General features: G+C 46.3%; 15 protein-coding genes across 15 annotated transcripts; 6 read left to right on the forward strand and 9 right to left on the reverse strand.

The window, feature by feature from the left end:
* Positions 1-229: 229 nt before the first annotated feature.
* On the reverse strand, positions 230-961 carry LY89DRAFT_759793 (uncharacterized protein). Its single transcript, XM_018221477.1, has one exon. It carries the CDS (start codon positions 651-653, stop codon positions 465-467), a length of 189 nt encoding a protein of 62 aa, XP_018065222.1. The 5' UTR covers positions 654-961; the 3' UTR covers positions 230-464.
* LY89DRAFT_759797 (uncharacterized protein) lies at positions 528-1,656 on the reverse strand. The gene has a single exon (XM_018221478.1). The coding sequence runs from the start codon at positions 1,235-1,237 to the stop codon at positions 848-850; it is 390 nt and encodes a 129-aa protein (XP_018065223.1). The 5' UTR covers positions 1,238-1,656; the 3' UTR covers positions 528-847.
* On the forward strand, positions 1,657-2,790 carry LY89DRAFT_251678 (uncharacterized protein). The gene is made up of 2 exons (XM_018206202.1): positions 1,657-2,068; positions 2,125-2,790. Exon 2 carries the CDS (start codon positions 2,132-2,134, stop codon positions 2,525-2,527), a length of 396 nt encoding a protein of 131 aa, XP_018065224.1. The 5' UTR covers positions 1,657-2,068; positions 2,125-2,131; the 3' UTR covers positions 2,528-2,790.
* Positions 2,791-3,385: 595 nt separating this feature from the next.
* LY89DRAFT_251698 (uncharacterized protein) lies at positions 3,386-4,807 on the reverse strand. Its single transcript, XM_018206203.1, has 4 exons — positions 4,632-4,807; positions 4,254-4,457; positions 3,719-4,203; positions 3,386-3,662 (listed from the first exon to the last, which is right to left on the reverse strand). Exons 2-4 carry the CDS (start codon positions 4,425-4,427, stop codon positions 3,428-3,430), a joined length of 894 nt encoding a protein of 297 aa, XP_018065225.1. The 5' UTR covers positions 4,428-4,457; positions 4,632-4,807; the 3' UTR covers positions 3,386-3,427.
* LY89DRAFT_251706 (uncharacterized protein) lies at positions 4,290-5,583 on the reverse strand. Its single transcript, XM_018206204.1, has 3 exons — positions 5,213-5,583; positions 4,900-5,149; positions 4,290-4,843 (listed from the first exon to the last, which is right to left on the reverse strand). Exons 1-3 carry the CDS (start codon positions 5,463-5,465, stop codon positions 4,555-4,557), a joined length of 792 nt encoding a protein of 263 aa, XP_018065226.1. The 5' UTR covers positions 5,466-5,583; the 3' UTR covers positions 4,290-4,554.
* Positions 5,584-6,533: 950 nt separating this feature from the next.
* LY89DRAFT_759801 (uncharacterized protein) lies at positions 6,534-7,713 on the forward strand (the record flags this gene model as incomplete). Its single annotated transcript, XM_018221479.1, has 2 exons — positions 6,534-6,564; positions 6,689-7,713. The coding sequence occupies 2 exons, from the start codon at positions 6,534-6,536 to the stop codon at positions 7,711-7,713; spliced, it is 1,056 nt and encodes a 351-aa protein (XP_018065227.1).
* A 216-nt stretch (positions 7,714-7,929) lies between these two features.
* LY89DRAFT_626463 (uncharacterized protein) lies at positions 7,930-8,745 on the reverse strand. The gene is made up of 2 exons (XM_018211108.1): positions 8,669-8,745; positions 7,930-8,588 (listed from the first exon to the last, which is right to left on the reverse strand). The coding sequence occupies exons 1-2, from the start codon at positions 8,731-8,733 to the stop codon at positions 8,033-8,035; spliced, it is 621 nt and encodes a 206-aa protein (XP_018065228.1). The 5' UTR covers positions 8,734-8,745; the 3' UTR covers positions 7,930-8,032.
* A 3,973-nt stretch (positions 8,746-12,718) lies between these two features.
* Positions 12,719-13,866, forward strand: LY89DRAFT_251745 (uncharacterized protein). The gene has a single exon (XM_018206205.1). It carries the CDS (start codon positions 12,802-12,804, stop codon positions 13,642-13,644), a length of 843 nt encoding a protein of 280 aa, XP_018065229.1. The 5' UTR covers positions 12,719-12,801; the 3' UTR covers positions 13,645-13,866.
* A 247-nt stretch (positions 13,867-14,113) lies between these two features.
* Positions 14,114-16,006, forward strand: LY89DRAFT_739856 (uncharacterized protein; the record flags this gene model as incomplete). The annotated part of the gene is made up of 3 exons (XM_018220514.1): positions 14,114-14,370; positions 14,470-14,913; positions 15,028-16,006. 3 exons carry the CDS (start codon positions 14,114-14,116, stop codon positions 16,004-16,006), a joined length of 1,680 nt encoding a protein of 559 aa, XP_018065230.1.
* Positions 16,007-17,146: 1,140 nt separating this feature from the next.
* On the forward strand, positions 17,147-19,255 carry LY89DRAFT_787223 (uncharacterized protein). Its single transcript, XM_018223053.1, has 3 exons — positions 17,147-17,462; positions 17,506-18,049; positions 18,102-19,255. Exons 1-3 carry the CDS (start codon positions 17,380-17,382, stop codon positions 19,119-19,121), a joined length of 1,647 nt encoding a protein of 548 aa, XP_018065231.1. The 5' UTR covers positions 17,147-17,379; the 3' UTR covers positions 19,122-19,255.
* Positions 19,256-19,548: 293 nt separating this feature from the next.
* On the forward strand, positions 19,549-22,367 carry LY89DRAFT_689453 (uncharacterized protein). Its single transcript, XM_018215910.1, has 7 exons — positions 19,549-19,756; positions 19,805-19,828; positions 19,880-19,983; positions 20,035-20,498; positions 20,550-21,295; positions 21,347-21,564; positions 21,619-22,367. Exons 1-7 carry the CDS (start codon positions 19,628-19,630, stop codon positions 22,262-22,264), a joined length of 2,331 nt encoding a protein of 776 aa, XP_018065232.1. The 5' UTR covers positions 19,549-19,627; the 3' UTR covers positions 22,265-22,367.
* A 259-nt stretch (positions 22,368-22,626) lies between these two features.
* On the reverse strand, positions 22,627-23,333 carry LY89DRAFT_739859 (uncharacterized protein; the record flags this gene model as incomplete). The annotated part of the gene is made up of 3 exons (XM_018220515.1): positions 22,627-22,886; positions 22,999-23,187; positions 23,240-23,333. 3 exons carry the CDS (start codon positions 23,331-23,333, stop codon positions 22,627-22,629), a joined length of 543 nt encoding a protein of 180 aa, XP_018065233.1.
* Positions 23,334-23,819: 486 nt separating this feature from the next.
* LY89DRAFT_739860 (uncharacterized protein) lies at positions 23,820-24,309 on the reverse strand (the record flags this gene model as incomplete). The annotated part of the gene is made up of 2 exons (XM_018220516.1): positions 23,820-24,136; positions 24,192-24,309. 2 exons carry the CDS (start codon positions 24,307-24,309, stop codon positions 23,820-23,822), a joined length of 435 nt encoding a protein of 144 aa, XP_018065234.1.
* A 415-nt stretch (positions 24,310-24,724) lies between these two features.
* On the reverse strand, positions 24,725-25,550 carry LY89DRAFT_674982 (uncharacterized protein; the record flags this gene model as incomplete). The annotated part of the gene is made up of 2 exons (XM_018213477.1): positions 24,725-25,314; positions 25,364-25,550. The coding sequence occupies 2 exons, from the start codon at positions 25,548-25,550 to the stop codon at positions 24,725-24,727; spliced, it is 777 nt and encodes a 258-aa protein (XP_018065235.1).
* Positions 25,551-26,920: 1,370 nt separating this feature from the next.
* Positions 26,921-27,342, reverse strand: LY89DRAFT_739862 (uncharacterized protein; the record flags this gene model as incomplete). The annotated part of the gene is made up of 2 exons (XM_018220517.1): positions 26,921-27,204; positions 27,255-27,342. The coding sequence occupies 2 exons, from the start codon at positions 27,340-27,342 to the stop codon at positions 26,921-26,923; spliced, it is 372 nt and encodes a 123-aa protein (XP_018065236.1).
* Positions 27,343-27,744: the final 402 nt, after the last annotated feature.

The following is a 27,744-nucleotide window of genomic DNA, read 5'->3' on the forward strand; positions in this document are numbered from 1 at the left end:
GATTCGGATTTACATCCGCAATTGATCTTACTATAAGTCACGTTTCTTCGGAATTAATCCACTTGATCCCTAATGAGATATCCATCTAATAGCTTTTAGGTCACCCCAGGCCTCTCTACTTCTCTCTTGACATGAAATTATAAGTATCTAGCTCGGTTTCCCTCCGGAAGGAGCTCACAAAGAACTCTATATCTGTCTGATGCAAAGTCAAAATGAATGAGGCTTTTCCGTGAAATTTTTCACCTTTTTTTCCTCTTTTAGAGGACAGAAATAATACTATAAATTAACATACATGAATTCCAACAACCGATCAACAACTGTGGCTTTTCTATCTTCCTCGAAATTTGGTGACATCAGAGAAGTGTAGCACATTCGACAAGAAGCAATTGGGATACTTCCAGAAAGCTTTTGACCAGAACCCAGTTTCACCAATTCTGTCCACTCTTCCTGCAACTTTCCTGAGGCTATGTGGCGGACTGTCCATCTCGTGGGACTTTGGGCTTACGGGCGTTATTTGGGTACGTGGCGCCAGGAAAGGTGGCAGTAAAGAAACCACAATCGGGGTATTGGATTACGGCAGTGGTTCGAAGTTGTTCCGGGTCCCCTCCCATCCTTAGCACGTGCGAGCAATGCTCAGTGTGTGGCAATGGCATTTGTGAATGGACTCGCTTGTTTCCAACAAGAGCTCTGTGTAACTTTAGCCAACTGAATGCACAGTGCGCCACATGAAGCCGATTTGTCAGCCAGACTGGTACCACATCTTGTCCAAACTCCTCTTCGCTAATTTCGGCAGTCCTGTTCGCGTCCCGGTAGTATTTCCAAGGACCCGCCGCCCTGAATTGATCTGTCAGATCCTCGTCGATGCATTCTTGTGGCAACCAAGCAAATGACAAGACGTCCCATCACACCCACGAGCTTGGGCTTCAACAGACGTTTGTCCGCAAGGATTTCTCATGATTCCTGAATCATGCCCAGGGTGAAATATTGCTGGGAGGCCATGCACCAAGCAGAACATCCCCACCAAGACAAATAGATAGAAGACGATTGACTTTGAGAAGATCCAAAACGTTTGAATTCGGCGCCGATAATTTGTTTGGTGACTCTGTGTTGATGACTCGTCTTCAAGCTCGGTGGACAATAATTTGTACATAGCCACGCTCTCCAACTCACCCCGCATATCAGCCATCGAGATTATTACTAACGCACAAGTCAATGAAGGACAGAAGCAGTAAACCATCGAGCGCTACTCACAAAGCAGTTGGGTCTCAAGAGAATTGATACGTAGGTGGCGATAACCTGTAAGCTTAAGATTTTCGTTTTAAGATAGATCTTCCCATCTACCAGCTGAGTATCTAGGAGGAAGTTCGAGACAACAATGAGCAGTCGAAAAGGTGAGATGGGAAAGGACTTCCAACATACACACAGTTCAGACTTGCTTGATGAACCTTATTCTTTCCGGCTCGGACCGAAACATCGGACCGAAATCCGCAGATCAACTGTCAAGCTGTTCCTGAAACACCAGGAGACAATGTATATTCTTTTCCTTTTCCATTCAGGCGTAAACCTTGTATTTCAGACTCGGAGTTCGTAGATTTTCTTATGAATCAAAATTGGTAACCTGTTCCGAAATCAACCTAGCCAGGGGGGCTTTCATGCATCTGAACTCCGTATGAAGCCACCTCTCGAACTGGACTCGGTAAACAATTCATTAGTCCGTCCCAAGTAACCTTATTGCCGTCGGTTTTGATTCTATGTTCTCATACTATGAGTTCGGAATCTTGCGCAACAAGTCCTCTTCAATCGGAGAAACATCACGGAAAAATATCCAAATCAAAGCAACGACGGCAAAGTCTGTATGTGCAATATGCGCCTCGGAAAAGAACCCATGGTTTATTCAGAAGGTAGTTAGGGGGCGCGTCTTCAATGGATATATGAATAGAAATCCGCCAGTTGAAGGGCGAATATCGAAGCAGGCAGATCAATCTTTCAAACAGTCCAACATAGGACCGAACATACAATATACACTCAGCACTCTCTCAATAAAAACTGGCCTTTAAGCAAGAAAAATGTAAGTTATATGTCGTCCTAATATTAAGGGTTGCCAGGCTAAAGTATTACCTCCAGACTCGAAATGCATTCCTCACGATTCATTGCTGTCCTGTTGCTCGTGGCTGTCTCTTCCACAGCAGCACCAGTCCCTACACCAGGTACTGGCGTACTGATAAACGCTAAATTCCCGATGGAGATTGTCAATCGTCAATCTACAGACGACCATGCTCCACCTGCACATATCAAGGAACGTCAATCTACAGATGACCACGCTCCACCTGCACATATCAAGCGCCAATCCACAGACGACCACGCTCCTCCTGCACATATCAAGGAGCGTCAATCTACGGACGATCACGCTCCTCCCGCACATATCAAGCGCCAGTCTATATGCACCGGCCATACCAATTTACCTGCATCCACCGAAGATCACATCGAAGAGCGTCAATCCGCCTGCCTTGGCTTGATCAAGGAATGAAAAACCACTGATTATCGTCCTCGTGTGATGTCTAAGCACCAGAAAAAGAGGAGCACAAAGGGGAGGACTTTTTTAAGTTCTTCCTAACACACTCGTTTTGCGCTGATTGACTTGGTTTTGCAATCTGGGAAGATTTATCGCTTTCGTTATTGAAATTCGTATGTATGAGAGAATGAAATTGGCGAATGATTGCTTTGAGGTAATTCTGATCGTCTTTGAGATGTATTTTAGATTGTAGTTGTTTTTCTCAATGTCAAGGATGCTGCTCTGAAAAATGCTGACCCACTCATTGTCTTCATATTTGTGCCGATTAAGAATCTTGAGAAGATCACCAGAGTAGTGTTTTAAGTGATGAATCCTCCGAGGCAACTATTGCGCAGCTCTCATTAGACAGAGAAAGCAGGACTCGATAGCAAGTATTCTCTCTATGATTGGCTATCTCCGAGTTTGGGAATATTGAAAAAGGAGTTGGAAAACGTGACGTTTATTTCAGAATGATTTCGGAAGCTCAAGTTCACTAAGTTAGAAGTTTGGAACAAAAGCTTGTCAGATTGGCTGAATGTGTAATAGTTTGATACACCTGTGTCTGTTTATCGCAAGCGTGGCTCTTAATCCAATTCAACCAGGGTGTATTTGGTTGTTCGTACCGGGGAGCTCACCAACAGACTACCCGATTATTAATGATCAGTATAGTGTGATAGGCAACGGAAAAAAGTCAGACTATAGTAATTTGTCTGAAAGTCAATTTGATACACAAAGTACTGGATATCCTTTCATACTGCTACTTGACTTATAAGCCTTTTTATCCTTTCACTAAATTCTATGCAGAACTACATTTGAAGTTTAGACAGACCAATTGGTGATGAAAGCTGCAGGATGCATTTGTAATAATGTTTCTTGCTAATTATCTATTGTATTGCTCATATTTTCTCTTGTCTGCTGAGCGACATTAAATAGATACCATACCTCAGCCACTGGTAAGTTGACACTTCCACAACCATCCTTACTGAGTACAGTTGCCAGTTGGACCAAAAGTCCAGCTACCTTAGATAATGGCCATATGTCTGGACAAGTCTTTTCCATTGAGCCCACAAAGAAGACGCCCGTAGCAAGCATCACAAGCCATGTAAACTGTCTTAGGGTAACCAGTTAGCAGGATCTTCTCCGCGGAGGAATCCCATCTCAACTCACTGAGATACTATCAAGCTCCGTCCGATAGAATCCGACATACAGTCCACAATAGCTTTTGCAATTGGAATGCAGGCTAAGATGACTCGCCCACGAGCTTCCAAATCGTTCTCCGATTGCAAGAACATGAGTCTCCTCGCCTGAAGGCACAACTTCACTTCGTTGTACTGATACAAGCCACGCAGCCACCATCTGGCTTCGATGTCAAACAAATAGTTTGATTTCTTAGCTCTTTTATCAATCATGCCGCTGTTAGGCCAGAAGATGCTTCGCAGATCGTCTCTCCATGTCTCTGTGAGCTGATCTAATAGCGAGATCTTCCTGCTCAATGCCTCGAGAGGGAGTGCCTGCCCATCTCGGCTGTAAAGCTGTACCAATATGATAGAACAAATTCTTGCATATCTACATTGGATTATGAAGCAAGAAGCGCCTTTATCTTCATCGAAGATCTGTGGAAGTTGTAGATTGAAGAACCTATCATCGATGATCTGTTGACAATTGTCAAAAGAGAAGACGGGGTTGTGGTATTAAGACCTACCGAAGCACGTCCCTGGGCTATAGCGAGCGGCTTCTCCATGATGTAGATGACCCAAAATGCGTTTTGAAATTCTCGCTGCTGATCATCGCCGTCTTCTCCTTTTGACAAGGACGTATTAGCAAGTTTCAATAAATGAAAGATGTAAACTGCGTCTGCGAGGAATCGGGATAGCATCGGGTCGTTTGTGTGCCATGCAAAAAGCGCCTGCAACTCCAGTTAGTTTCACTTCCTAGGATGATTTGATGGTACAACACCATAGTTACATGGGCCTGTAGTTCAGTGTGAGCGAATCGCTAAGGATCTAGAGGGACTGTTGGGGTTGACTGGCGTATAAAGCATTTATTGAGGGCCGCCGGCAATCAATGAAGTAAGACTGACTCAGTGCAATCGAAAAAGCCTCAGCCTTGGTAAAAGCTCGCGTTTTCACCGGTTTAAAAGACTGCTGCTCGGCGTCATCCCGAAGTGCTAATCCGACAGCCAAGGCCGCAGATACAAGCGCAGTAAGGGAAGCTGTGTCCTCACGTGATTCGCTGCGAGAAATTTCCGCGATAGCAGCCTCGAGGCGTGCCCTCGAAAAATATAACTTAGGACTATATCAGAAGAGTTAGAGAGATCGAGATCTCAGATAGTATATTTTTCAACGGACCTTAAGTATTCGCGGTAACAAGCATCAAATTCCTCCTTCCAAGAGCCAAGGCTGCAGGTAAAATATGATGGGTTGTTCGCGGGGTTATCTTTGTTTGTCAACGGTGTGAAGAGAGGGTTCGCATCACCAGTAAGTTGGTCGAGAATTTGGGTGATTTTGGGACGTGAGGGTTCATCGAGTGTTTGGAGTGAAGACGGGGATATTCTCAGTAAGAGATTGGCAGGAGAAAAGCCCTTCACACTAAAATCATCTTAGAGCTGTTAGTATATGACTGGAAGTTGGATATATACTGAATACTGAGAGGTCACCTCACCATCATCATAAAATCTGTCCAAGGTTGACGACTCACTGGTTGGATCAAGGTTTACCAGACTGTCGAGACCCGAACAGCCTCTTGTCCATAAATCGTCTAGCTGTGTAGGTATAGTTGAGATTTCATTATTTATGTCTTCGTCGAACAGCCAGTTCCCTGAGATATGGGCCTGCTGAGATGAAAGAGCCGGGAATGTAGATAGCGTGGTCGCGCTACTGGTGCTGCCGTGGTACATTGATCTGTGATGATTCATGTCAATTCCAATTTTTCGAAATCACATCGGCAGGAGGTATCTAAATGTGCACCTAACTTGATGACATGAGAAGAAGTCGAAGTCAATGTTGTCCCAGTCGTAAAGAACCTCCGCGTCATTCGTGCCAAGCGAGATCGGTGTGTTGACAGCTGAATGAGCCTTGTCAGATATCTCATCGTCAGGGGAGTCACTCTTCGCCGAGGAAACCAAACTCGGAACGCTGTCCATCAGCTCCAATGTCGCGCTTCGGGCACATTTTCGCGAGGTTGAGATTTTGTATGTACAAACACGGGAGGATTTCTTCCAGTATTATTGTTAATAACCGTCCTGATCAGATGGAATGTTCTAGAGGTCTTGGACTTACTTGGCAACTGCAGCAAGGATACTGATCACAGCCTGGTATAGTTAGCACGACCACGTATGGTGTTGAGGAGGACCGCTCACATCTCACTTTGCGAGCAATGCATGGATCACAAGCTCCACGACGCCGTTTTATGGTAGAAGCTCTGTTAGCCTTGGCAAAAGACCTCATTGGTGAACGGTCCTCCGAGATGTTCGCGATCTGACATTCCGGACCTCTTGTTGTTTCTATAGTCACTGAAGACATGCTGAATTGTTGCTGTTTGTTCATGCCAAGGAAAAATGTCCATTATATCAAGAGCCGCCTGCATATGACTTTCTTCATGTTGAGGCTCGTCCGAATGAACAAGGGTGTTGAAAACGAATACGAGCTGTGCGTTCATGGGTCCGTCATGTCTCGAAAATTGACTTTACCAAGCATTGAGGAGGAAAAAGCTTATTGCAAAGCTTATGTAGTAGCTAGCTTCTTCGGGCAAAATTGGAGTAAAGAGGCCACAAAGCACTTTTCCCTACCCGTTTACAAAACTACTGCAGAGACTTTTGTATGGCTTTACCATCTTGGCGTACTTAAAGAATTTGATTACGGTATCATAAAGTTCAAGTCGCTTATACTTTGAAGAGGCTCTTGTGCCAGCGCCGCTGTCCCCGTCTTCGTGACAAAATAAATGTATTCACCGACGAATCAACGATCTAGACTCTTTGTCCTTTATGATCGTTTTCTCCAAATATCATACTCAAGGTACGAGTCGATCGTCCTGAACTCGAAATGCGTAGCTTAGCCAGATTCCCAAAACGCGCTTATCTATTCCTGATAATTATCTTGCTTTGGATCCTCTACATATACTCTGACATTCTATTCGCAGCTTCTATTTTCAGATCGATCCCCGACTCGAGCGAGTTATCCTCTATACATCATTGGAACTGGACATTCTGGCAACAGTTCGATCCCACCAGAACACTCCCTAACGGACCCCGCTGGCTGGATCTTGCAGGTTTTCGGCAGAAAGACGGGTTTGCCTGGGAACGGTTTCGAGAGTGGAAACAGAGATGTCGTGGGATCGGTGAGCGTCCTAGACAGGCTTGGCATGGCAACTTTAAGCAATTTTGGGAGACGGAGGAGAGTGATTGGGATACAGTGACGGGATCTTGGACTGGAGAGTGGGTGAAATATACAGGCGATTTGAACTTGACAGATGTGCGAAATGCCAAGCATCGAGCAAGAGACCTTCTGGGGGATGGAGGACAAGTCACAGTGCAATTTCATGATATGGTCGCCGTCGAAACGGAAGTCTTCATCACCACAGACATGGAGTCTGAACTTGGTTATTATGGCGAAATCTCACCCAACAGAGGGGTGAGACTTGTTCGAGAAGTCTCTGCCAGTATCGCAATACGAGGTGATAATACCAGCAGCGATGACGATGTCACAGTCAACGTCTACGGTGTACATTGGCCTCGGATCGGGGCCCTCCTGATGACAACCACCAGTGTGAACTTCGCTGGAATCTTTGGACTACCGCAATTAGGTTTAGATTGGGAGTATTTCGTCACAAGCCGCAAGTTACTTAATGAGACAATTGGGAAGACACCCGCAGGAATCAATGCCACTTTAAGTGAGTGGGCGGATCCGAAAAAAACATACCCAGGAGCCAAGAGTCGAACGTCGACTTGCCAGTATGTTGTCTATATACAGATGCATCCGTTCGAGAAACGGAATATGAGGATTAATATCAGTGAGATTCATGGGGATTATAGAGAGTGTTGTTTTTATGATAAGGTTACTCAGCTGGGGGAAACGGAGTCTCCAATGTCTGTTGCTGTCTTTTCGCCGGATTGTGGGGTTTATTATGGAGACGAAGGGGCAGAGGTTGTCTTACTCGTGGATTAATCGGGCTTATTATATTTGTTAGGAAGCAGGTGGGCCTCGGGAGCGTCCCTGAATCCTTTGTGAATAAGAGAAGAATGTGGTTAACGTTCTGTCAGCTCGGTAATCTGGTCCTCCATGCATTGTGCCTTTTAGTTCACTGCCTTTCCAAATTGGCTGCACAGTCTTTTTAATTCTTTGCCTTTAATTATTCAATTTATTTTCCCCTGTTCCAAAGTACTACTGCCAACTATTACCTGAAAGCGTTGCCCAGAATACATCAATCACACGGCCTCGCATTAGCCTCAATATCATCTATCCCACATTCAACTCGAGCTTTCCTTCAAGTAGAACAACTCGGCTGAGATGTAAGAGCATTATCAATCAAAGTGACCGCTGCGTTCAGCGCACAAGCAGTACCTTGGCTACTAGCACCACCTTGAAAAGCAATAGAAGCAGAAGCCAAAATGTTGCCTTGCATCTGCGACCCGCCAACAATCGTAGCAGAACTCCCAACTATAAAATACACATTGCAAGCCTGCGCACCACCAATGAGCACTACTTGCGCTGTAGCCGTCGTCGTCTGGAACGTGGTTGAGACTTGGAACACAAATTGGCCATTCGGATTCGAGGTTCCGTTCAAAGTGAGAGTTGTAGAGAGGACGGCATCCACGGTCGTGAACCCATAGACGCCAGGGCCAAGTGTTTGACCTCCAAGATCCGTGGAGAGGGTCTCAGTGGGGACAAGGGCCTCGGCGTTGTTATATGCGGTGAGGCATGCTGCTTCGGCATTGCATGAGGCGGTGGTGTCGGAATCGATACTCCCGGTGCATGTTCCTGCTCCGGCACCGAATCCAGTGATGGATGTTCCGGGACAGGTACCGCAGTCTCCAGTAATTCTGAGAGAATGAATGATTAGGAAGTATCTTTGGGGTATGTGGGTACCAGAAGAGGACTCTTGGGAACTGGAAGAGCTTACACTGTTGCTCCGGTGGAGGTTATGGTCGATGAGGCGACGGCGCCAAAGGTTGAAGCGAGTCCCATGACTATGGGAGCAGCGCGTCGCTCGAGGACTGGATGACCTAGAGAGATGCTAAAGAATTGAACAGCAAAGAATGCTAGAAGTGCAAGTTTGGAAACACCGAATATACTGGACAGCATGGTGATGATGGTTGTAGGCAAGGTTTGAAGTAGAGGAGAGCGATTTAGACTTTAGGTATAGAAGTAGAGGAGCATGCAACACTTGTGAGGAGGTGGGAGAATGACTGAAGGTAGGGCTCTGTTGAAAGGAATGAGATTTGCTTTGGATCAAACGGCTTTTTATCTACAAGATGGTAGTATCCGTTCTTTGCTCTCAACGGGTTCTGGCCCGCTTCGATGCTGGCATTATTTCTATGCGGATCATTTTCATGGTGTTACCACTTGAAAGGAATCAGCGATCCGAGAAGCCTGCAGATGCCAAATCAAGAACTGCTTGAAAAAGCTTCTGAGGGGTATGAACTGTTTAAAACTTACCTTTTAACCAAGGATCAGTTGGTTAGAACAGTACCTTGTGCTGGAAGACTTCCCACAGACTAAGTTCGGGAGCCTTGGATTTATTTTCCTAATGCGTCCATATCCATTGTTCGTCCTGTATGGGGACTTCATCCGAACTCGTCAAGATGCGCTCTAAATCATGCAAGTCGGAAAATTAGGTCTTCATATTTATGTTCGACGATCTTTACCTCATTCGAACTCGACGCAGGCTTCGTAAAAACGCATGCAACTGAAAAGCAAGAACAGATAACGTTTTGCTGGTTTCGACTTCACGGCAGTTCTCTTCCGTTTTCCTATTTCCTTCTGTTTCTTGCTGTCACGATGAAAATGATGGACTTTGAGGGGTCTTGATGCAGTCATCATCTCCATGCGTCAACTCGGTGGCCAGACATGTGCACTAACCCCAGTCAACGTTGCAGTACTTACTGCAGCCTCCCGAGATTTTCTATTGATTTCCGCTTTGGTAGGTCCCTGCATAAGCCATGCCACCTTACCCGTGTAGCACACCACAACTTTTCGAGAATGCTATGAGGTCCTGAAGGATGTTCGAGTCCTCGATGCACTGGCTGATGCGCACAGGTTCGTCATAATGTGATCATCATCATACTTTACCAAACAAGACCCTCGATCCTACACTGTAGACGCATCGAAGGGATCGTCATTGCAGGAGCTGTCGTGCATGACGGCAACGGGACCTAATTCGAGATGAGGATTGCCGAACGACATTGCTATCGAGGTGGGCATGAAGCTTTAAAATGTTGTTGGGGAACGCGGATTAGGTACATTATATTGATAAGTAGGAGCTACCACAGATCTCTCTTTGGTATCAAGAACTACATCGCTTTGACTGCTTTGGCTGCCAAGCTACAGCTATAGGCCACAACTTGGATCGGGAATCCTGAGCTTGCAGGAAAAGAAAAACGCAAAGAAAATAAAGCATGAGTAAACGGTTACTTAGTAGCCTAATTAGGCTTGTGTCGCTTGTTGTATTGAGTGGAGCACACCTTCCTCGCGATGCAGCACATTGACTGACGACGCTCAAGATAAGAGCAAGTGAACTGACAAGTAGCAACTTAAGGAGATATCCGCAAAGTTGAGCGATTGAAGATATTGTTACACTCACAAGTTCTTCGAAATAATGTGCGGTTGGCAGCTGCAAACACATAAATGGCAAACGCGAAAATACAATAACTTCGAGAAGAGCAAAACCTTACGAGTTTTGACAGTGGTATACATATATTGGTGAATACATCGCATCGCTCTTGCGAGCACAATATGACAAGTTTGAAGATTGTGCTTACGATTCAAAACAGTGGTTGCTCATGTAAGTTGGAGCCTGTTGTCATGAAGGAAGAAGTGAGGTTTCGTTTTAATCGGCACTAGCGCGATTTCCCTTGTAATTTCAAAACTTCTCTTCTTTGCTCTCGAGCTTCGCCACTCCACCACAACAATCTGCAAACCTCAATCCTTCGTTATCCTGCTTATGTGCCATGGTTATGCTCGGCCAGCACCTCGATACAGACGGTTCTGATCACCGCGACAGGGCTACGAGTGCAGGATCTCATCCACCAACGCCGCACGATCACGACAACCTTCCCACCACGTACGCAGAGGAGTTATTGAGAGTTAATCGCACACGATATACGAGAATTAGACGAGGACGGAAGTAATATTCGATACAAAGATTTAACCAGGAGCCTTTGCTCACAACTATACGAGAACGTTCGACTCGCCGATCATCGCTCCATGCCAGTCTCAACCCAAGCATCTGCGCTTTTTCCTCAGCTCTCTCTCGAGATACGGCCTCGAATCTGTCATGAATAATAGAACTTGAGAAGGGCAATGTCATTTCAGGTGCATCGCAGTACGGGCCGAGAAATCCACCGCCCTCCTTACAACTTGTATCCAAGCCAGAAACGAAGGGCTTCGTGTTCACGCAGCAGATGAGAGACGTAGGAAAGCCAATGTGGCTGCAGGGTGTTGGTGGATACGATAGGATTTTGATCTAGTACATTTGAGAGATATCGACATTGCGAGCCTTGACTCGAGATACCTTAGGGTTCGCGACTCATACGGCGTAGGCTATTGACACTCGAGTGGGTCGGCAGACTTCAATACTTCGAGCATATACAGGCTCCAGTCATCAGTCGCGATCTGATGCTTCTACAGGATCGTGATGGTTTCACCCTTCGCTCGGCACTCCTTCCCGAAAATTCGCGTCTTCATAGTGCTTGTGGATGACCAGTATCGAGTTCATGTGGACTGGATTGAGGAACAATATCGTCATGAGATCATCCACAAATCGGATTGTCACAGATGATCGGCCATTGAGATCCTCTGTATGTTCGAGAGTAACGAGAGATTTTCGAACAGACGACAGATCCTTGTACAAGAGGCGATTGGACCATTCAAGGAGGTTGAGCGCAACTGCGTCTACTTATGGCTAGTCGAGGATGCTTTAAGGCGGACTTTCGAGTCTGCTGAGCAAAGCTACCATGATTTCGTGGCTCCTCGAGTAAAGGTCATGAGCTATTCCCTACCTCGAGATGTCGATCTTGGACATTGTGGACAGCTCCCGATAGCAGATTCCGAAGAAGGGCCATCTTTCCCCTTGACATTGCCACTGCGAAGAAAGACAAGTGTCACTTGATAGCCCAGTGCAGTCATGGGTCTTTTCGGAAAGCTGCATCGCTCAACGAACCTGAAGGGTCTTTCTTCTGTCCAACAATAATACGGCAAGGTGGGTGAGCTTCAGGGGTTATACCTTCTGCTTGTCCTTGTATTCTCTTCTTATACGGTCTCCTCGGACTCGGCCAAGAAAACTCTGATCTTTGATTCACTTTGTGGGTGGAACGGGCTGTCATCGTAAGCCATAGCTTACAAAAGCGGCCAAATTATCCCATGTTTGTCGATATCCGTCTGTACCCAACCAGCGCCAGAATCATCCTACTAAGCTTGACAGGCTTCTGACTGTGAAGAGCGACGTCAGGTAGGCTGACAGCATTGTGTGTCATGACTGAACTGCAAATGATATTTTTGCTTTCTTTGATTTGACATTTTCAATGCTATGGATTTTGTGCCTTTCACAAGTGGCCAATGCGAACAGTTGGGTATGTTTTTATCGCATGATCATGATCAAACATCTGCGGAAGCTGCGCATGGAATATTCGCTTGCGAATTGCTTTTGCATAAGATCTACTAAGTCTTGCTCCTGAGACTGGTTTGAGATGCCATGGTCGTCGTCTTTCGTCATGACTTTCCCACGCGCTATCAGTGCTTAGTGCTTTCTCCTCTCCGTCAGTATCTATCCAAGTCTTCGCTCTTCTCGCTCTTATGCAAGCGCCGGCTCTTTCCGGGTACCGGAGCCCAGCCCATCAGCGCGGAAGATCGTATCCATACGGGAGATTAGATGTCAAACACTATCACGGTGATCAAGTGTCTCACAGACGAAGTTCTAGGGATTATCTCCGTTGGCGATCCCCGACTGACTGACTAATTGAATCTACAATACCTGCAAGCTGTGAATATCTATGGTCGATGGTACAACCGTGTGGGTAGCTTGCAGAGGGACAAACAATGCGTTTGGTTGACGGCATGAATGGAGGTGCGATTGGACGGATTCACACAGAACCTGGATCGAGCAAAGTTCTCTTCGGTCCAGACGGCACGCTTGCTTATGTCAACCATATCAAATCCCGAACAGTGAGCGTTATCAGCGTTGTTGAACCCGAGGTCATAGGCACGATCCCTAGCTTTGCAGATGCTTTCTCCGATATGATGATTTCAGCTGATGGCCTTCGTCTTTGGGTTGTACACAAAATGGTAGGGAAAACAAGCATTATTGGTCTCTTGACTAGAACAGTTGTGGGAGTCCTCGATACTGGAGCAGAAAGCAACCATCCCATCTTCGCGATTGTGAATGGCAGCATATATAGCTTCGTTACAGTAGCAGCAACGAATGAGACGAAAGTCTACAGCCAAGACTGTCCATCGACAATGCCGCTCTTCGTTACTTCAATCAAAGTTTCTGGGATTGAGCCTCATGGAATTTGGGGAAGTCTAGATGAGACTCGAATTTATTGGGGCAACGAGCACAGCGACACTATGGATGTAGCTGACACATCGTCTATGCGTCTTTTCGCTTCAGTGCCTGCTGGTCAAGAGAGCCAAGTACTTGTCTATGTAGCAGGTGCTGTTCCGGCTGCTTCCAATGACACCGAAAATCTCGGAACTCAAGGGCAAGAAAAAGGGGTTGAGAACCATTTGATCAACGTCACGAATTCAATAAATTCGACAGCTTTAATCACAATTGGAGGGCTGAATGGATTGGACATTTTTCACATGATTGGCCGAGATTTGGAGATTAATCAGAGACATGTTGCGACTGCGATTTGTACTGGTTGTGGTGGAAAAGATTGAAAATCGTGAGCTTCAAGGCAACGATACCGATTGAGGAGATTTTGGGCTGCGCCACTGCTCCTCAGGTGCTGGCGTTCTTGAGTTTCTTCGAGAATTACGACGTCGATAGTGTTGGAGTGAGTCTTGCTTAGCATGGCTCTTGCGTCAGCCCATATTTTGCACGTGCAACTCAGAATCTTTAGACTCGGCTGTTGATGCCGTACCTCATATTTGATTTCATGAACCGCGTCGTGATCTCATCCTATCCGGCGCAGGGCTCGAAACCTAGGATTCTCACCGAGAGCCTCGTGCTGGCGCAACGTCTTATTGGCTTCTACGTTGTGGCTTGCAGATCATGGCTTTTGCTTTTCTTTCTGCTCCGCCAAAATCAGGCTCTGTAACTGCTTTCATGGGATGAATTTGTTCTTCTCGAGCTTATCCTTTCAAGAGTGTCTTTATGCTGTATGCGATCGAGGGTTCGACAGAAACGATGGCGGCTTCGAGCGACGAACAATCATTGCCAAAGCTGGAGAGACGGCTCGGCGATCCCAATAATACTCCCTTGGTCATCGAGGAGCCTAGCATATACAAATCACTCACACCTCGATCGTCAACTACCTTGGAAGAGCCTTGCGAGCAAAAGTTTTTCAGACTTCTCACTATTCTTCCAGGCGTTGATCCTGCTATCATGGAATGCAAACTCGAAGTTGCTGTCTTCCCAGTTGACATGCCATTCGAAGCCTTGTCGTACGTCTGGGGTCAACCATAACCACGTGATTGGGTTGTGGTCAATGGAATCAAGAAGTCTATCACCCCGAATCTAGGAGCAGCACTCAGACGACTCAGATATGAGGCTGAGGAACGATTAGTCTGGGTCGATGCCCTATGTATCAATCAAGACGACCTCGCAGAGCGCTCACAACAAGTCATGTTAATGAGGGATATCTACTCTGTGGCTCACAGAGTTGTGGTGTGGCTCGGTGAAGATAATGGCCAGGCAGCAGAAGCCTTAGCCATCATCAAGAAAGCTGCCAACTTTTATTTGTTTGAAACGAACACCCCGCTTTCACGACTCAGCACCGAGCTCTGGCCAGAGTCAGACAAAATCAAATACGATCCGATGTTTCCTGAGAGAGAAGCAAACAGCATATTTCGTGGCTTTCCCACATTACCCGAGTTCAATGACACGACCACGCCATCACCGTGGAATTCCGTTGCCTGGTTTTATGATCTTGAGTGGTTCAAAAGGGTATGGATCATCCAGGAGGTCGCTTTTTCTCCAACGATCATGTAATCTTACTGCGGACGTAATGAATTCGATTTCAGACACGTTTTTATTGCTGCTTCTTGGCTACTTCGGAAGGAGTATCTACATACTGATGCTTTGATTGTTAACTATGTAAGAGCGGCCGCTATCCTCAGTACTCGCTTTGCCGAAAATCAATCAATCAGCACCTTGATCAGCATGGGATTATATTCCAGATCTACGGATCCCCGAGATAAGGTCTTTGGGCTACTAGGACTAACTGATGACAAGACTCGCAGCAATGTCTGGATGAAATCAGATTATACGAGATCGACCGCAGAGGTATATATGAACACCATTCGATACATCATACTAGCCAATGAGCCTGATGGAAGGCTCTCCGATGTCTTCGCGAACATCACGAGTTATCCTGGCGACGAGAATGATAAGTACCCGTCATGGGTACCTCGATGGGACTCGTTCACAACTCCAGATCAATTCTCGGCTCCGATCCAATTTGCACAATGGAAAGCGGGTGGAGGACGAGACGAAGAGGTCAATCTTCCACCTCATTCTGAGATCTTGAATATCAAAGGGGTCTTATTAGGAACTGTGTATCGTGTTGATGATGCGATAGCCAATGAGAAGAATTCGCTTGAGCCTATAAAACAGACTTGGGATCGATTCCATGAGGAACTCGAAGATTCCACCAGAGTCGAAACGTTAGAATGTGCGTTTATTCGTACGGTTACCGCGGGACATGCATGTCTATCTGAGCTTTCCGGATCAGCTCGCCTATTCGAGGCTGATGATTTGAAAAACTGTTTTGATTTCATCGCTGGCGTTGCCGAGGACAACGGTTCCGTCACAAGAGCTCAAAAATTGTTGAATTCGACTCGCAATCTCCCCTTTTTCACCACTACTGATAAGCATATGGGTTTGGCAGGCAACAAATCTATTTTATCTGGTGATATACTGTGTGTATTCTTTGGCCACAGGATGCCGTCTGTTCTAAGACCGGTGGGCGAGGAGTATCGATTCTTAGGACCATGCTACATCCATGGCTACATGTATGGGGGAGCGATTGAAAAGTTGGAAAGTGGGGAACTGGAAGAGAGGTGGTTTCTTCTGTGTTGATGGTTTCCTCAAGATTTCTGATACTTGGTTCTCTGAATTCAAACAGAGATCACTTGCTTATTAATGTCCTTGGACTGCTAGTGGATTCTCCTTCGATCAGACTTTCATTTCAAAGAATTGGTGCCATCAAAGATTACCATTTAATACTTTATATCCAAAAGTTCGGGTTGATTCTGGAAACTCAGCGGCACGTGACCTGTCTCGAATGTCGGTACCAAGCAGCACAGTACTGGGGCGGCAAACGGCGGTCTCTCTAAGAAGAAGTACATATGTCTCAAAGCTGTTCTGGGAAGTGTCGTCGAAGTTTAAAGGCTGCTGTGCTTGCTTTGCCAGAGTAGGTCACATTGTAGCCTGCGCCTCATAATGGATTGCACTTCTTCGTGTCTCCCTCTTTTCTCGTTTCAGTCCAGCACCATGAGAGACGAGTAAGGTGAAATTAAGTATTGGTGAATTGGTTGAGATAAGAGAGCGTTGGAGACATATTGCGTTGGCATTGGGGGACAAAGTTTTGGGGTTGACGAAGGGTAGGATGTATTCCAAACGGGGGAGGGATCGTTGATCTTAAGTGAAGCTTCATCGAATTCCTTAATGAGGTGGTAACCAAGCGAGCCCAGCGAGCCAATATAGGGAACGAGTAATATGGTACGTCTCGAGAAGGACTGGCTGGTTCTGTATGTTTATTAGCATGTGATCCACACATGTACTCTGTAGGTACCTAGGTACCTAGGTAATTGTACCAAGCAGAGTTCCTCGTCAGATACCTGAGTTTCTGAGTATGATTCGCATAAGTTAAGGCTAGAGTTGACTCGAACATATTCTGGCTGGGTATCACTTAACTGGTTCCGGGTATTCTGTTTTGAGTTTGGTACCGAGAAGAACGATATCCGAACACTAAATATGCATACCAAGTACTCATATGTCCATGTTACAACTATGGTATCGACGAGAATCCATCTGATATCACGGGCGTCAATGGTCTTGAATGTCCTTGAATTTCCAGTTCCGCCCCCACTTTTCCCCCTGGACAGTAAGCGAGGGGCGATCAGTCAGCCGAATCCATAAAAAGACACAGCCTCATTGGCCCGTTCGTTCATTATTATGCTTCACTGCGGCGGTGTAACTAGACATCATCTCTTGCTTTATCAACGCCTCGTCCGCGTTGTGGTCACATATTCTCAGTCAGCTATCCGCTACAGTGATTCTGGGAATTGTTTGAGGGATCAATCTCCGTCTGCAGCTGTTTCTCACTGGCTTGCTCGTTTATAGACTCAACGCATTTCTGAAGCCCTTCAACCGTCTTGAAGCTATTGGTTCCGTCGCTTGTCGGATATCGGGGGCTGGGCACCAAACGATCGATCGAGGGTCGTGTAACGATGGCTGAAGGTGTCGAGCCCGAAGGCGCGAAGCGAAGGAGAGCTTTCAAGCCCAAAACGAGAACTGGATGCATCACTTGCAGGTAACAACGGCCCGTCCCCTTCTAGATCCTAGCTAAGAAGCAGAATTCGGCGTATCAAATGCGATGAAGCCAAGCCGGCTTGCCTGAAATGTACCAGTACAGGACGTAAATGTGATGGATATGTCGTCTCGACGAATGATCGGACGTCGAAGAGCCCATCACCACCCAGAAGCAGCACCCCAGTTGTGAACAATACCGTCTCCAGAACATCATTGCCTCGGATGACCTTTGTACCCTTTCAAGCCAGCAAATCGGAACTTAGAGCTTTTCGGTATTTCCAACAAGAGACTATACCAGAAATCTGTGGCTTCTACCGGGAGGAGTTCTGGTTCAAGTCTGTGCTCCAGGCATGTCACCATAACCCCGCCATTCGGCATGCTGCCATCGCTCTAGGATCTTTGCATGAGAAATCCGTGGATCCAGCTGCGTCGAATCACTCTGAAGATCTGATTGAGGGCGGGTTTCCATTGCAACAGTATAATAAATCTATTCAAGCCTTGCTTAAACCTGTCCCGGGTAGTTTCCTTAAACCACAACAGAAAGTAGACGTGGCTTTGATCACTTGTATCTTGTTTGCTTGCTTCGACGTAAGTCCTGACTTGTTCTCTTCCTTTCGGACAGGGTACTAATCCGTGCTAGGCTTTACGAGGTCATCTCGGAACCGTCTTCGACCATATCGATGGCGGGGTTAAAATCCTTTCAGAATTACAAAACAAACCAAATTCAGTCATACACAACGATGAAGAGATATCCGCAACCTCTCTGTTCGCGCCGATGTCAACACTCAACGTCCTATTTACCCGACTAGACATCCAGGGCTCTTCGATGATGGGCGCAAGACGCCTCAGATTAGTCCCAGGACCCGCCCATGATCCGCTCATTGAAACAGCAGCCATACCCGCGGAATTCTACAGCTTTGAAGAAGCGCGAGAATCACAAGACAACATCTTCCGCTGTTGGCACCTCGACTTCCGGCGAACTCTCACCAATGGCGCAGAATTTCCTTTCGGCGAAGTCCCAACCAAAGAAGACGCAAAATTCCTGAAGATCACCTACAGCCAAAAACTCGAACAATGGAGCGAAACATACGAACGATTCCTGCTCGCGAACCCAGAGAAGAGAGATCTACCCGCAGATCATATGCTTCAACTACTCAACACCTTCATATGGATACACGCAGATGTCGACCACGCAGCTTCGGCGGAAGACGAAACGACATGGGATCAATACACAACACAATTCAGACAGATTGTCTACCATGCTACCGTCATTATAGCCTCCACCTCCTTCATCACACAACGAAAAACACTCTTCTCCCTAGACACAATGATCATCAGTCCGCTCTACTTTGTGGGCTCGAGGTGTCGACACCCAGAAATCAGAAGAGACGCCATAGCGTGTCTCTATACCGCGAATAGACAAGAGGGATTGTGGGAGAGCAGGACACTGGCTAGGGTTGCGCAGAGAGTTCTGGAGATTGAGGAGGAGGGGATGGGGATTTTGGTTGATGGGACGGAGATACCGGCTTGGAAGAGGATTAGTGGTGTTCAGCCAGAGCTACATTCGGATGAGAGGCAGGCGACTATACATTATACCTCGAAGCCCGCGGAGGAGGGAGGCCTCCCAGTGACAAATATGAAGGAGAAGATTGAGTGGTGAGGTGTGGTTGATAGTTAGATACCTTTTTGGATTGTATCTGGAGGAGTTGGTTTGGTTGGGGTATCTACATACATTACTGAGTTCGCTCAGTAGTAATCCGATTCATAGGCGTGATCTACAAAGCTTTCCTGGGCGATCAAAGAATTTCTCCAATCCCCTACAATCCCTAGGATTGATTTCCACCTTGCAGATATACCTCGTGTCGCCTTTTTACCATCTTTCCGACTACATAGACCTGTTAACAACAGCACCGCACTCGAATGGATGATATTCCGCGCCCTATCGCGAGGGACGAAACAATTTCCATCACTCTCCCAACGAAGACCTCGAAGGCCGTAATACTGCCAAGGCCTGCTTAGTCATCCAGCCCACCTCGCGCTTCGGAACTTACACGGAACTTAGCATCTCTCTTCAACGAGACTCTTACATTCGCTCGACGTTGCACAACATGCTGTTTTCAATGTTTGAATGTCTCAAACTCCTTTCTTTTGTATCACAGCTTCCAGATGTCGGCGACAGACTCCACACCTCACACTCTTACGTCGGACTTCCTGGCCTCGCATCTTGATGGAATGAGGGATCTGCATCGGCTGTATCGAGATGCGGATCAGCAAACAGGGTTATCTCAATATTCTGTAGGTAAGTATCGGTGCAAGTTTGGATTTTCCTGACAGACGGGACAGTGCGACCGGTGCAAACAGAGGAAGGTATGTTGATTTCCTGACTCTGGTCTCTGGGACTGATCGAGGGTCTTTCAGCTGCGGTGCTCACGAGCACTACCATCATGTGATAATTGCAAGTCATGGAATGGGGAATGCGTGTATTCCAGGCACGGCAAGATACGAAGACGGCCCCGATCGAAGTAATTCGCTATTTGTGTCTTGTCTCAAATCAGAAACTAAATCAGTGGTAGCATAGCTCGGAACACTGGGGCAGCAAAGTCCCAGCCACAAGCTGGCTCCCAGATTCCACAACCAATTTCCTTCAATCCAAATTCCTCTGCCTTTCAAGCTTCATCAAGAGACAACCCGAAAACAACGCAGTATGGGACGGGAAGCAGTGATGATGATCTCGAATCGAAGTCACGCTCTGGAAGAATACTCGAAGATGACACAGGCCAAGCTTTCTACGTCGGACCTTCTCCCATCGCAACCTTTCTTTCACAAGCTAACAGCAATATTGGAAAGGTGATGAATGATGTTCGGGATAGTGGATTGCATCAGAATGCCGAGGAGAGTCTTGCTGATCTCTCGAGCACCTTTGCTGCTGTTTCGTTTCAAGATGCTAGCGAAGTCCGAAAGAATGTTCGAAAACTCAAAAGAAGCAGCGAGGTATTCTTTATACCAGAAAAAGATGATGGGGAGTATTTGATTAACTGTACGTTGGCATTGAAGGAAACTCAAAGTTTATGCTGACCTGGGGTTGTAGTATTCGATGAAACAATGAGCAAAGGCTCCCCTTTCTTTCGAAAGCCCCCTAAGGATCTATTATCAAAGATCGTGTTTGAGCCATCCGCGGTCAAGGAAAGAGGATGGTTGCTACTTTACAACGTCGTTATGTCTACCGATCTTGCCCTCATGACGCCACCAAACTTGCGACTCAGCAAGTGTCTACAATGGAATACATGGATGCTGATTGAAGACTCAAGCATCTTTCTGGAGCCAAGCGAGATCAACATTCAAGCTCTGGTTATTCTTGCTGCTCACGGACAAGAGATCACGACTCCAAGCCTCTGCTGGACACTAATGACCCATGCTTGTCAAATGGCTCAAACTCTAGCTCTACATCTCCCAATCCCTCGACTACCGCAAAAGCACAAAGATAATCAATACAGGAACTGTTTGTTCTGGGGATTGTTTATAGTCGACAAAGCACTGGCATTGTCTGTTGGAAGGCCTCCTCTTCTCCCTACATACCTGTACAGGAATGCTCGACCGCCAGATCCAGCAACCCTCTCTCTGTATAGGCCTCATAGACATATCCTTGGAGCTGTGGAATCTCCAGAAGACTCGATTCTTTATGACTATGGAGGCTTCCACATAGCGCAGAGTCTCGAGCTTGCCAAGTTTCAAGGCCAAGTCTCTGATTTGATGTACAACGACCGCGAGACCAATGCTGCTAAAACTTTGGAGTTGAAGAGAGAACTGGATCAATGGATGGAAAGAATTCTCACTGTAAGTCAGACTGCTGTGTAGCTTTGACACGAGGACTTATTGAATTTGCAGTCAACTTATCATCAGATACAAAATTGCAAATCGCCGCAAGAAGAAGAAGTCAAGCTGGGGATTAATATCCAGAAGTTCCAATACCATCATTTGGTTGCATATCTTACAAGAGGGGACAAAGACAGCGGGGATACATGTCTGGAAGCGGCAAGAGCTGCAATTGGTCTTTTGGAATACCTGGTATCAAGCTCCCGACAAGTTTTCAATGGTATCATTTGGTGAGTTTCCTCTCCACGCGCTTCTTTCTGAAGCGAAGATTCTGATCATTCCAGGCAACTTCTCTACCAGCCCTTCACCCCATATTTTGTTCTTTTCTCGAACATAGTCTCCAATCCTACCTCCTCCACCTGCTACAAAGACATCCAATACCTACGACAAGTCGTCCTATACTTCCTACAAATGAACAACAATCACCCGTCGGCTGGAAGATTGGAAAAGGTGGCAGAGACTTTCACCAGGCTCGCAGAGACTTATGTCCGGCATGTAAGACGACGAAATGACGAGATCATACCTCCTCCCAACTTAAGCCTCTTCCCTAAAGCGGTTTACGAAAATGCTGTCTCGACTCATACAAGCGAAACTTCTACACCAGAATCACTACTCAGAACTCCCGAATACAACAACATTCCTTCCATCGATTTTTCCTCTCTACCTGCCCTCCCTCCTCTCGATCTCAATTCCACAACCAACTACAATTTCGACGACATGCCATCCGACCCAATGGCTCTCCTCAACTTCTTCTCGCCATCATACGAAATGGGCATGCCACTCAGCGACATTGCTGATGAGCAGCAGGATACTACAATGGGAGATCAGGATATACTGTTCAGGGAATTGAAGAGCTTCCAGCAGAATGGTGCACTGGATGGGACGTTTGATTGGTTCTCTTGGGATCTGTATGATAGTTCTGTGCCATGAAATTTTTGGGGTTTTCTGAGGCAAACTGAGGCTTGTGGTGTCAATAAATATCTGGTGATAGAAATGGGACTTGCGAGCTGTGAATTGAACTTTTATTAGGTTGTAATATATTTTCATATCTCCACTCATATCCGAACAGCTTTGGAGGAGGAAGTTTGCTCTTGACCGTGGGCCTGAAGAGCACCAGTAGTTTGCGACCTTCTTTTATGGAAAGATGTCACAATTTAGGGCAGCAGGATATTTAGAGCATAGTATGCAGACCTTTGAGAGACATTTGCATTTCTATTACCCCACGTTTCGCGGTCATAACGAGAGTGACAGAAAATTGAGAAAACAACCCAGAACCTCCATCGAGCAGACTATTAATCTGAATCTGATTCTGCCCAAAACCGCCTGTTCTGCTCCTCTCTCTTAGCCTCGTCGATGAACTCACTCATGTCCAGATCTGCTGCTGGGGGTTCCTGAAGTATCATCTTTCTCCGCTTGCTTCTATAAGGATCGATAGCGACATTGCCTTCAAGATCGGCAGCGATAATGGCTTCAAATCGGGCTTTCTCTACGACGCGTCGGACAACTATCTTGATAGAGCTTTTCTTCTGCTGCCATCGAGGTACCTTGATCCCTATGTGACAAGCGACTCGTCAGCAATGTGACCAATAGCTCACCATAAGGCATAGTCTTCTTAGAAGGCGAACAGCTCAACAGAGACAGAGTGGTGTAGCTAAGGCACTTACATTGCAAGATGACGGCCTGGTACGCCTCCGTGCCTTCGAATCGGTACGGGTAACGTTCAGAGCACCACTTGACGACCCTAGCCCATTCCTTGAATTCGACGATGATCTTTGGCTTGAAGAAGTGTTTCTTGAAGATCTCCTCATGTACGTCGGGGTTGAGCTTGTTGACGAACATGCTAAGTTGTCTGGCTGCGAACGAGGTTAGTTGAGAGTGAAGACGCGTTGAGAATAATAAACATACGACGCTCGACCTTGATTTGCTTTGGTGACTTTTCTTCGGTGACATCTTGCAAGATGGTTGCTGGCAAAGCGCTGGCTTGAGTTGGGTCACCCATTGTGACAGCTGGGCAAGGCGAACAGCGATTTGGTTTCGAGATTGAAGATGGAGAGGGGAAAGAGAGTTTCGAGCGAACGTTGAAAGAGTTTTGTTCACTCTAGCGCCGGGACGGAAAATGCTACACAAGCGGGTCTCACCGCGCAAAAACCGGCTACACGATTTGATGGGTTTATGCGTCTCCCTCAGTAGACAGATTTCACTGACTTGAAAGATATGAGATGCTTCCGAGGCTACTATCATGATATGTATTAGATGCGTGTATTGTACAGTTTCGATATTGCATGGTACACGCCTGTGGAGTGACTTGTAAAAGGGGGGACATTTAAATAGAAGAGCTTATATACCACAGCCGTCCAAATGATCGACTGCATATCGGTGATGTGCTAAGACTTTCACTCTGTTTTGAGGATCGGTCTGTATCATTCTTCACCAACCATTCCACTACATTTCATTTCTAGTCGCCCCTGACCGCTATCTCCGTTCGTCAATCTAACTGACTTCCCAAAGAGCTCGTTCCTAAACCGATGATTGCTGACTTCAGCGCAACAGGACACCGATCCTTGAAGAGCCATTTATGTATGAAGATCTGATACGCAGGAGTGCCGGTAAATCCTTGATTGACGGTAGCGAATTCAGATAGATGCGCTTGGATAACCTTTCCGTCGCAGTGTTCATTGAAGGTCTCGTAGAAGGAGACGCAAGTGGCACCCAAGATTCGTTGGCTGGCCGGCTCAAGTAGCTTGAAGATTCCGCAGTGGATGTTAAGAGGAAGCTCATTGACAAGTATGCTCTTTTGCTCAGCTACAATGGTAAACAATTAGCTCTTAGCAGAATGTGAAAATGGACTCGAGCTTACCTCGTTGTCTTAGAGTCTTAATATCTTCGTTTTCGGAGTTCATAGCGGCGGAACAAGTAAGCTGAGGGTGAGTACTTGTGGCCACGATTGGAAGGGTCTCTGAAGTCGAGGTAGACATGTTGAAAGAAACTGAGTAACTTTTGGACTTGAAGATTCGAGTTTCGAGCATGGGAGAACGAACTATGTCCGAGACTTCGTAGCAGGAGTTGGCCGAGGCAGTGTAAGTCTTCAGGAGCTTGGAATGTGAATAGTCACAATGGGCTGAGTGTTATGAAAGAAGTCCAGACTGTTGTGGTAAGAAGTGAATATTAAAGTGAGGTAGAAGTGAAAAATAGCAGAGAGACGACGAGATACTTGCCAAACTTTACGCGAAGCCAAAGAAAATATCACAATCGAGCACGTATATTTGATTTTCACTGGTTTATAGGTTGTTTGTGGAGGTCTTATCATTATTGTAGTCAACGATAAGTCCACAGCAGCAGATCTGGGGTTCATTGACTTATAGAAGGTGACTTGGCCTCGGAGCGAGCAGATTAAGGTTCCTCAGCAGATGAAGATTCTTCAGTAGAAGCCTGTGCCACTGCTGCTCGGCCACTCGAAGATTGCGCGACCGCACTGTGACCGCGGAGTGCTTCACCTTGAGTCATACCAGCCCAGCCGCAGCGAAGCTCTCTCCGATCCCAGGCTTGCTCTACCTCGAGATTAGCTTTCCCGCCGTAATTGATGGTCTTTCGTCCGAGCTTCTTTCCGGGTCCTGCAACCAGCTTGTACTCTTTTCCATTATTTGCCATGTTTCTCCTCTCATCAGCATCGTCAGTCCGCCTAACTATTTGAGCAAGCCATGTACGGCGATGATCTGCTTGGGACTCTGGTCGGCTGAGCCAATTGGCTACAATTGTTTGATATTCAGTCGTGCCCAACAGCATACCTCCGCCTGGCATGAGATTGAGAAGCTCGCTGTGTCGGATGATGATTGCCTCGTTGTTGAAATGCTCCTTGTAGGTTTCGTAGAAGGAAATGCATGTATCTCCCAAAAGACGGCGAGTTGCAGTGCCCAGGTACTTGAAGATCTCATAATGAATGACAAGCGGGAGTTCGTTCACAAGCGTGCTTGTTTGGAGGACTTTTATGATTAGCTAGAGCTGGCGACGAATTGAAGAGCCTTCACTTACTCCGTTGTTTCTCAATTGGTTGGCTCTCACTTTTCTGCTCCTTGTCGGCATCGCAATCGTATGAAAGCATCATCGATGAGATCGACGAGCTAGTAAGACTTGGGGACGTAACTGTCGAGGTCGCGCTGCCGCAATGAGCAAGAGGGCTTTGGCACTGCTCTATCTCAGTGTCGAGATTTGAAGACATGTTGAAAGGGCTATCTCATCGTTGTGGGGATCCGCGATGGCAATAGATTTTCAGGAAGAAGAAGTGTTCCGCGGTATATCGTCATTAAATCAACCGAAGCTCCGGCCTTGTATTGAGCGCAAAGATGGCAAGCCACGTGCTTTTCAGTGACGACAATTCAGGAAATCTTTAAATCAAAGCAAGAACAGAGGAATTCCTATGATAGCAAATGTAAACGTACTCAATTTATGTGACTCCCTAGACTTTGTACATTTGATTACAGGCGCAACGAGTATAGAGGCTCACATATAGGGTTGAGATTTATGTTTAGGCTTTATAGCCCTTCGACGTTGCACTTAAACTTTATGAATTGTCTTTAGATAGAACTGTGCACATGGGGAACTACCTTTTGGAGCAACCATAGATTGTGATAAGCTGGATTTGGAGTTAACATATTGTGAAGTCTGATTATCAGATAGTGAGCGATAGAATCTTATGCAATTCGTAGCCCTCGCTTGTTGAATTGATGTTTAAGCATCTAAAGCTTGACTTTAGGATCGCAAGAGTGGGTGGGCAAAGTTTGACGATGTAGATTTATTGACTAATTGTCTGAGGCTGCCTATCTTGCCCAACCTCAGCTAGTGACTACGTATTCAGCAGAGACCAGAGTTTAATGCTGATCGAACAGTTACAGAACATCTTGAGAAGACAAAAATATATGGACCGCATCTCGGCTTTGAAATCATCTAAAATGAGCGCCATCAAAGAAACACCATGTTTATATCTTCATCGGCCAAGCATATTCGCGGTTCACCAGATTACATGCATGTTCGAATCATACACGATGTTAGGTTGTCACTTCTTCGGGAACAGCTACTTTGCTTCCACTGTGATACTTCGACCGCTTGTGAAGCATGAAAAACGTGTGGAATTATCCCCCCCTCCCCGACTTACTCACAGTTCCCTTCCTAGGTAATGTTCTTCGTGAAAATGCTGGCATCCTGATATCCAAGGTAGATTTATCACGGTAACCATTGATAGGAGAATGACGAACGTCTTAACTGATCGCATTGGTTGCTGGAACACGTTTCTTGTGAATTGCAATTGCACAGATCATCAATATTTGATTCATGGAAAAATTCAATTGCTCTAAGTAGACTCTATGCTATATTCCGTGCTTCACGCTCAACACAGCACCAGCCAGTAAGATTCATCTTTGCACAGCATTTAGTACTCTAAAATAAGCGCGATTCTCCTCTGCCTATCTGGATGTCCACGTCTCAGAGCTTGCTCTTCCTGTTCGCGGACTGATAGCCGGGCTACCGGCCCGCATTTAATTCTTCTTTGATATTTAGCCGCACATGATACAACAATGGTGTGCAATGTCATCTTTATCTCCAGGGGGTTTTCTGCATCCGGTCTCCATGTGAGATATATCCCGAATAATCAACCCAGTTGAACATGATCTGGAGGTATGCTTGGGTGGCTCCCAGTGGGTATGTTTCGGATCCAAAGACAACAATGCCTCCTTCGGTCTTGTAATGAGCCTGGTAAATGTCTCGAAAGGTGGTGCAGGTGGCGGCGAGAAGTCGGCATGTGGCTGGACCAAGATAGTCGATGATCGCTAGCAGCATTTCGATTGGAAGATGTTTGATACGTAAGCTCATCTGTTCGACTTAGGATCAAGTTAGTTAATGTTGATATAGAAGTGTATGATTGCAATACCTCGAGCTTTCTTGTCTTGACTTGGCTGGACGGCGCTGCTGCTCGTACCAGGGATCAGCGCGAGCAGCGCAGATTGACTCTCGGCCATGGGGAAGGAGTGCTGAGAAGTCTGTGGTTGCGGATTGCAGTTTGACGCTCAAGCTATGCTCTGAACGGACAAAGGAAAAAGGTTTCTTGTGTTATGGAAAGGCGGAATCTTGGGTTGGATAGTCTACTTATATAGACAGCAAACTCACGCTAGTATTGCGAAGACCTAGTTTCATGCGGTGCACGCTAAGGAACTCTTCGATTGGCAATGTTTGAAAGTCACGTCACACTTTCAAATGTTTCCACCGCTATGATAGCACAGTTTTCCAAGATTGAAGAGACAGTGAAAAAATACATTCATATGTACTGGTACTGGAGTCGTGCTATAATGCTATTTTCCCAACTTTGCTCTCTCGCCATCTAATCCGAGTCTTTCTCCTCAGTGAACGACGGTGACGTCCTA

The sequence above is a fragment of the Mollisia scopiformis genome (assembly GCF_001500285.1).
Source record: "Mollisia scopiformis unplaced genomic scaffold LY89scaffold_25, whole genome shotgun sequence".
Taxonomy (NCBI): Eukaryota; Fungi; Ascomycota; class Leotiomycetes; order Helotiales; family Mollisiaceae; genus Mollisia; species Mollisia scopiformis.

Coding starts and splice junctions, on each gene's coding strand:
- LY89DRAFT_759793 (XM_018221477.1), bottom strand. CDS start 653: ATGCCATTGCCACACACTGAGCATTGCTCGCACGTGCTAAGGATGGGA.
- LY89DRAFT_759797 (XM_018221478.1), bottom strand. CDS start 1,237: ATGGTTTACTGCTTCTGTCCTTCATTGACTTGTGCGTTAGTAATAATC.
- LY89DRAFT_251678 (XM_018206202.1), top strand. CDS start 2,132: ATGCATTCCTCACGATTCATTGCTGTCCTGTTGCTCGTGGCTGTCTCT.
- LY89DRAFT_251698 (XM_018206203.1), bottom strand. CDS start 4,427: ATGCTATCCCGATTCCTCGCAGACGCAGTTTACATCTTTCATTTATTG. Junction 4,204..4,253: donor TAGCCCAGGGACGTGCTTCG/GTAGGTCTTAAT, acceptor AATTGTCAACAG/ATCATCGATGATAGGTTCTT. Junction 3,663..3,718: donor CGGAGCTTGATAGTATCTCA/GTGAGTTGAGAT, acceptor GGTTACCCTAAG/ACAGTTTACATGGCTTGTGA.
- LY89DRAFT_251706 (XM_018206204.1), bottom strand. CDS start 5,465: ATGAATCATCACAGATCAATGTACCACGGCAGCACCAGTAGCGCGACC. Junction 5,150..5,212: donor GGACAGATTTTATGATGATG/GTGAGGTGACCT, acceptor AACAGCTCTAAG/ATGATTTTAGTGTGAAGGGC. Junction 4,844..4,899: donor TGTTACCGCGAATACTTAAG/GTCCGTTGAAAA, acceptor CTTCTGATATAG/TCCTAAGTTATATTTTTCGA.
- LY89DRAFT_626463 (XM_018211108.1), bottom strand. CDS start 8,733: ATGGGACTCGCTTCAACCTTTGGCGCCGTCGCCTCATCGACCATAACC. Junction 8,589..8,668: donor ACCTCCACCGGAGCAACAGT/GTAAGCTCTTCC, acceptor TCATTCTCTCAG/AATTACTGGAGACTGCGGTA.
- LY89DRAFT_251745 (XM_018206205.1), top strand. CDS start 12,802: ATGCGTTTGGTTGACGGCATGAATGGAGGTGCGATTGGACGGATTCAC.
- LY89DRAFT_787223 (XM_018223053.1), top strand. CDS start 17,380: ATGGCTGAAGGTGTCGAGCCCGAAGGCGCGAAGCGAAGGAGAGCTTTC. Junction 17,463..17,505: donor ACTGGATGCATCACTTGCAG/GTAACAACGGCC, acceptor GCTAAGAAGCAG/AATTCGGCGTATCAAATGCG. Junction 18,050..18,101: donor TCTTGTTTGCTTGCTTCGAC/GTAAGTCCTGAC, acceptor AATCCGTGCTAG/GCTTTACGAGGTCATCTCGG.
- LY89DRAFT_689453 (XM_018215910.1), top strand. CDS start 19,628: ATGTCGGCGACAGACTCCACACCTCACACTCTTACGTCGGACTTCCTG. Junction 19,984..20,034: donor CGAAGACGGCCCCGATCGAA/GTAATTCGCTAT, acceptor AATCAGTGGTAG/CATAGCTCGGAACACTGGGG. Junction 21,565..21,618: donor GTTTTCAATGGTATCATTTG/GTGAGTTTCCTC, acceptor TGATCATTCCAG/GCAACTTCTCTACCAGCCCT.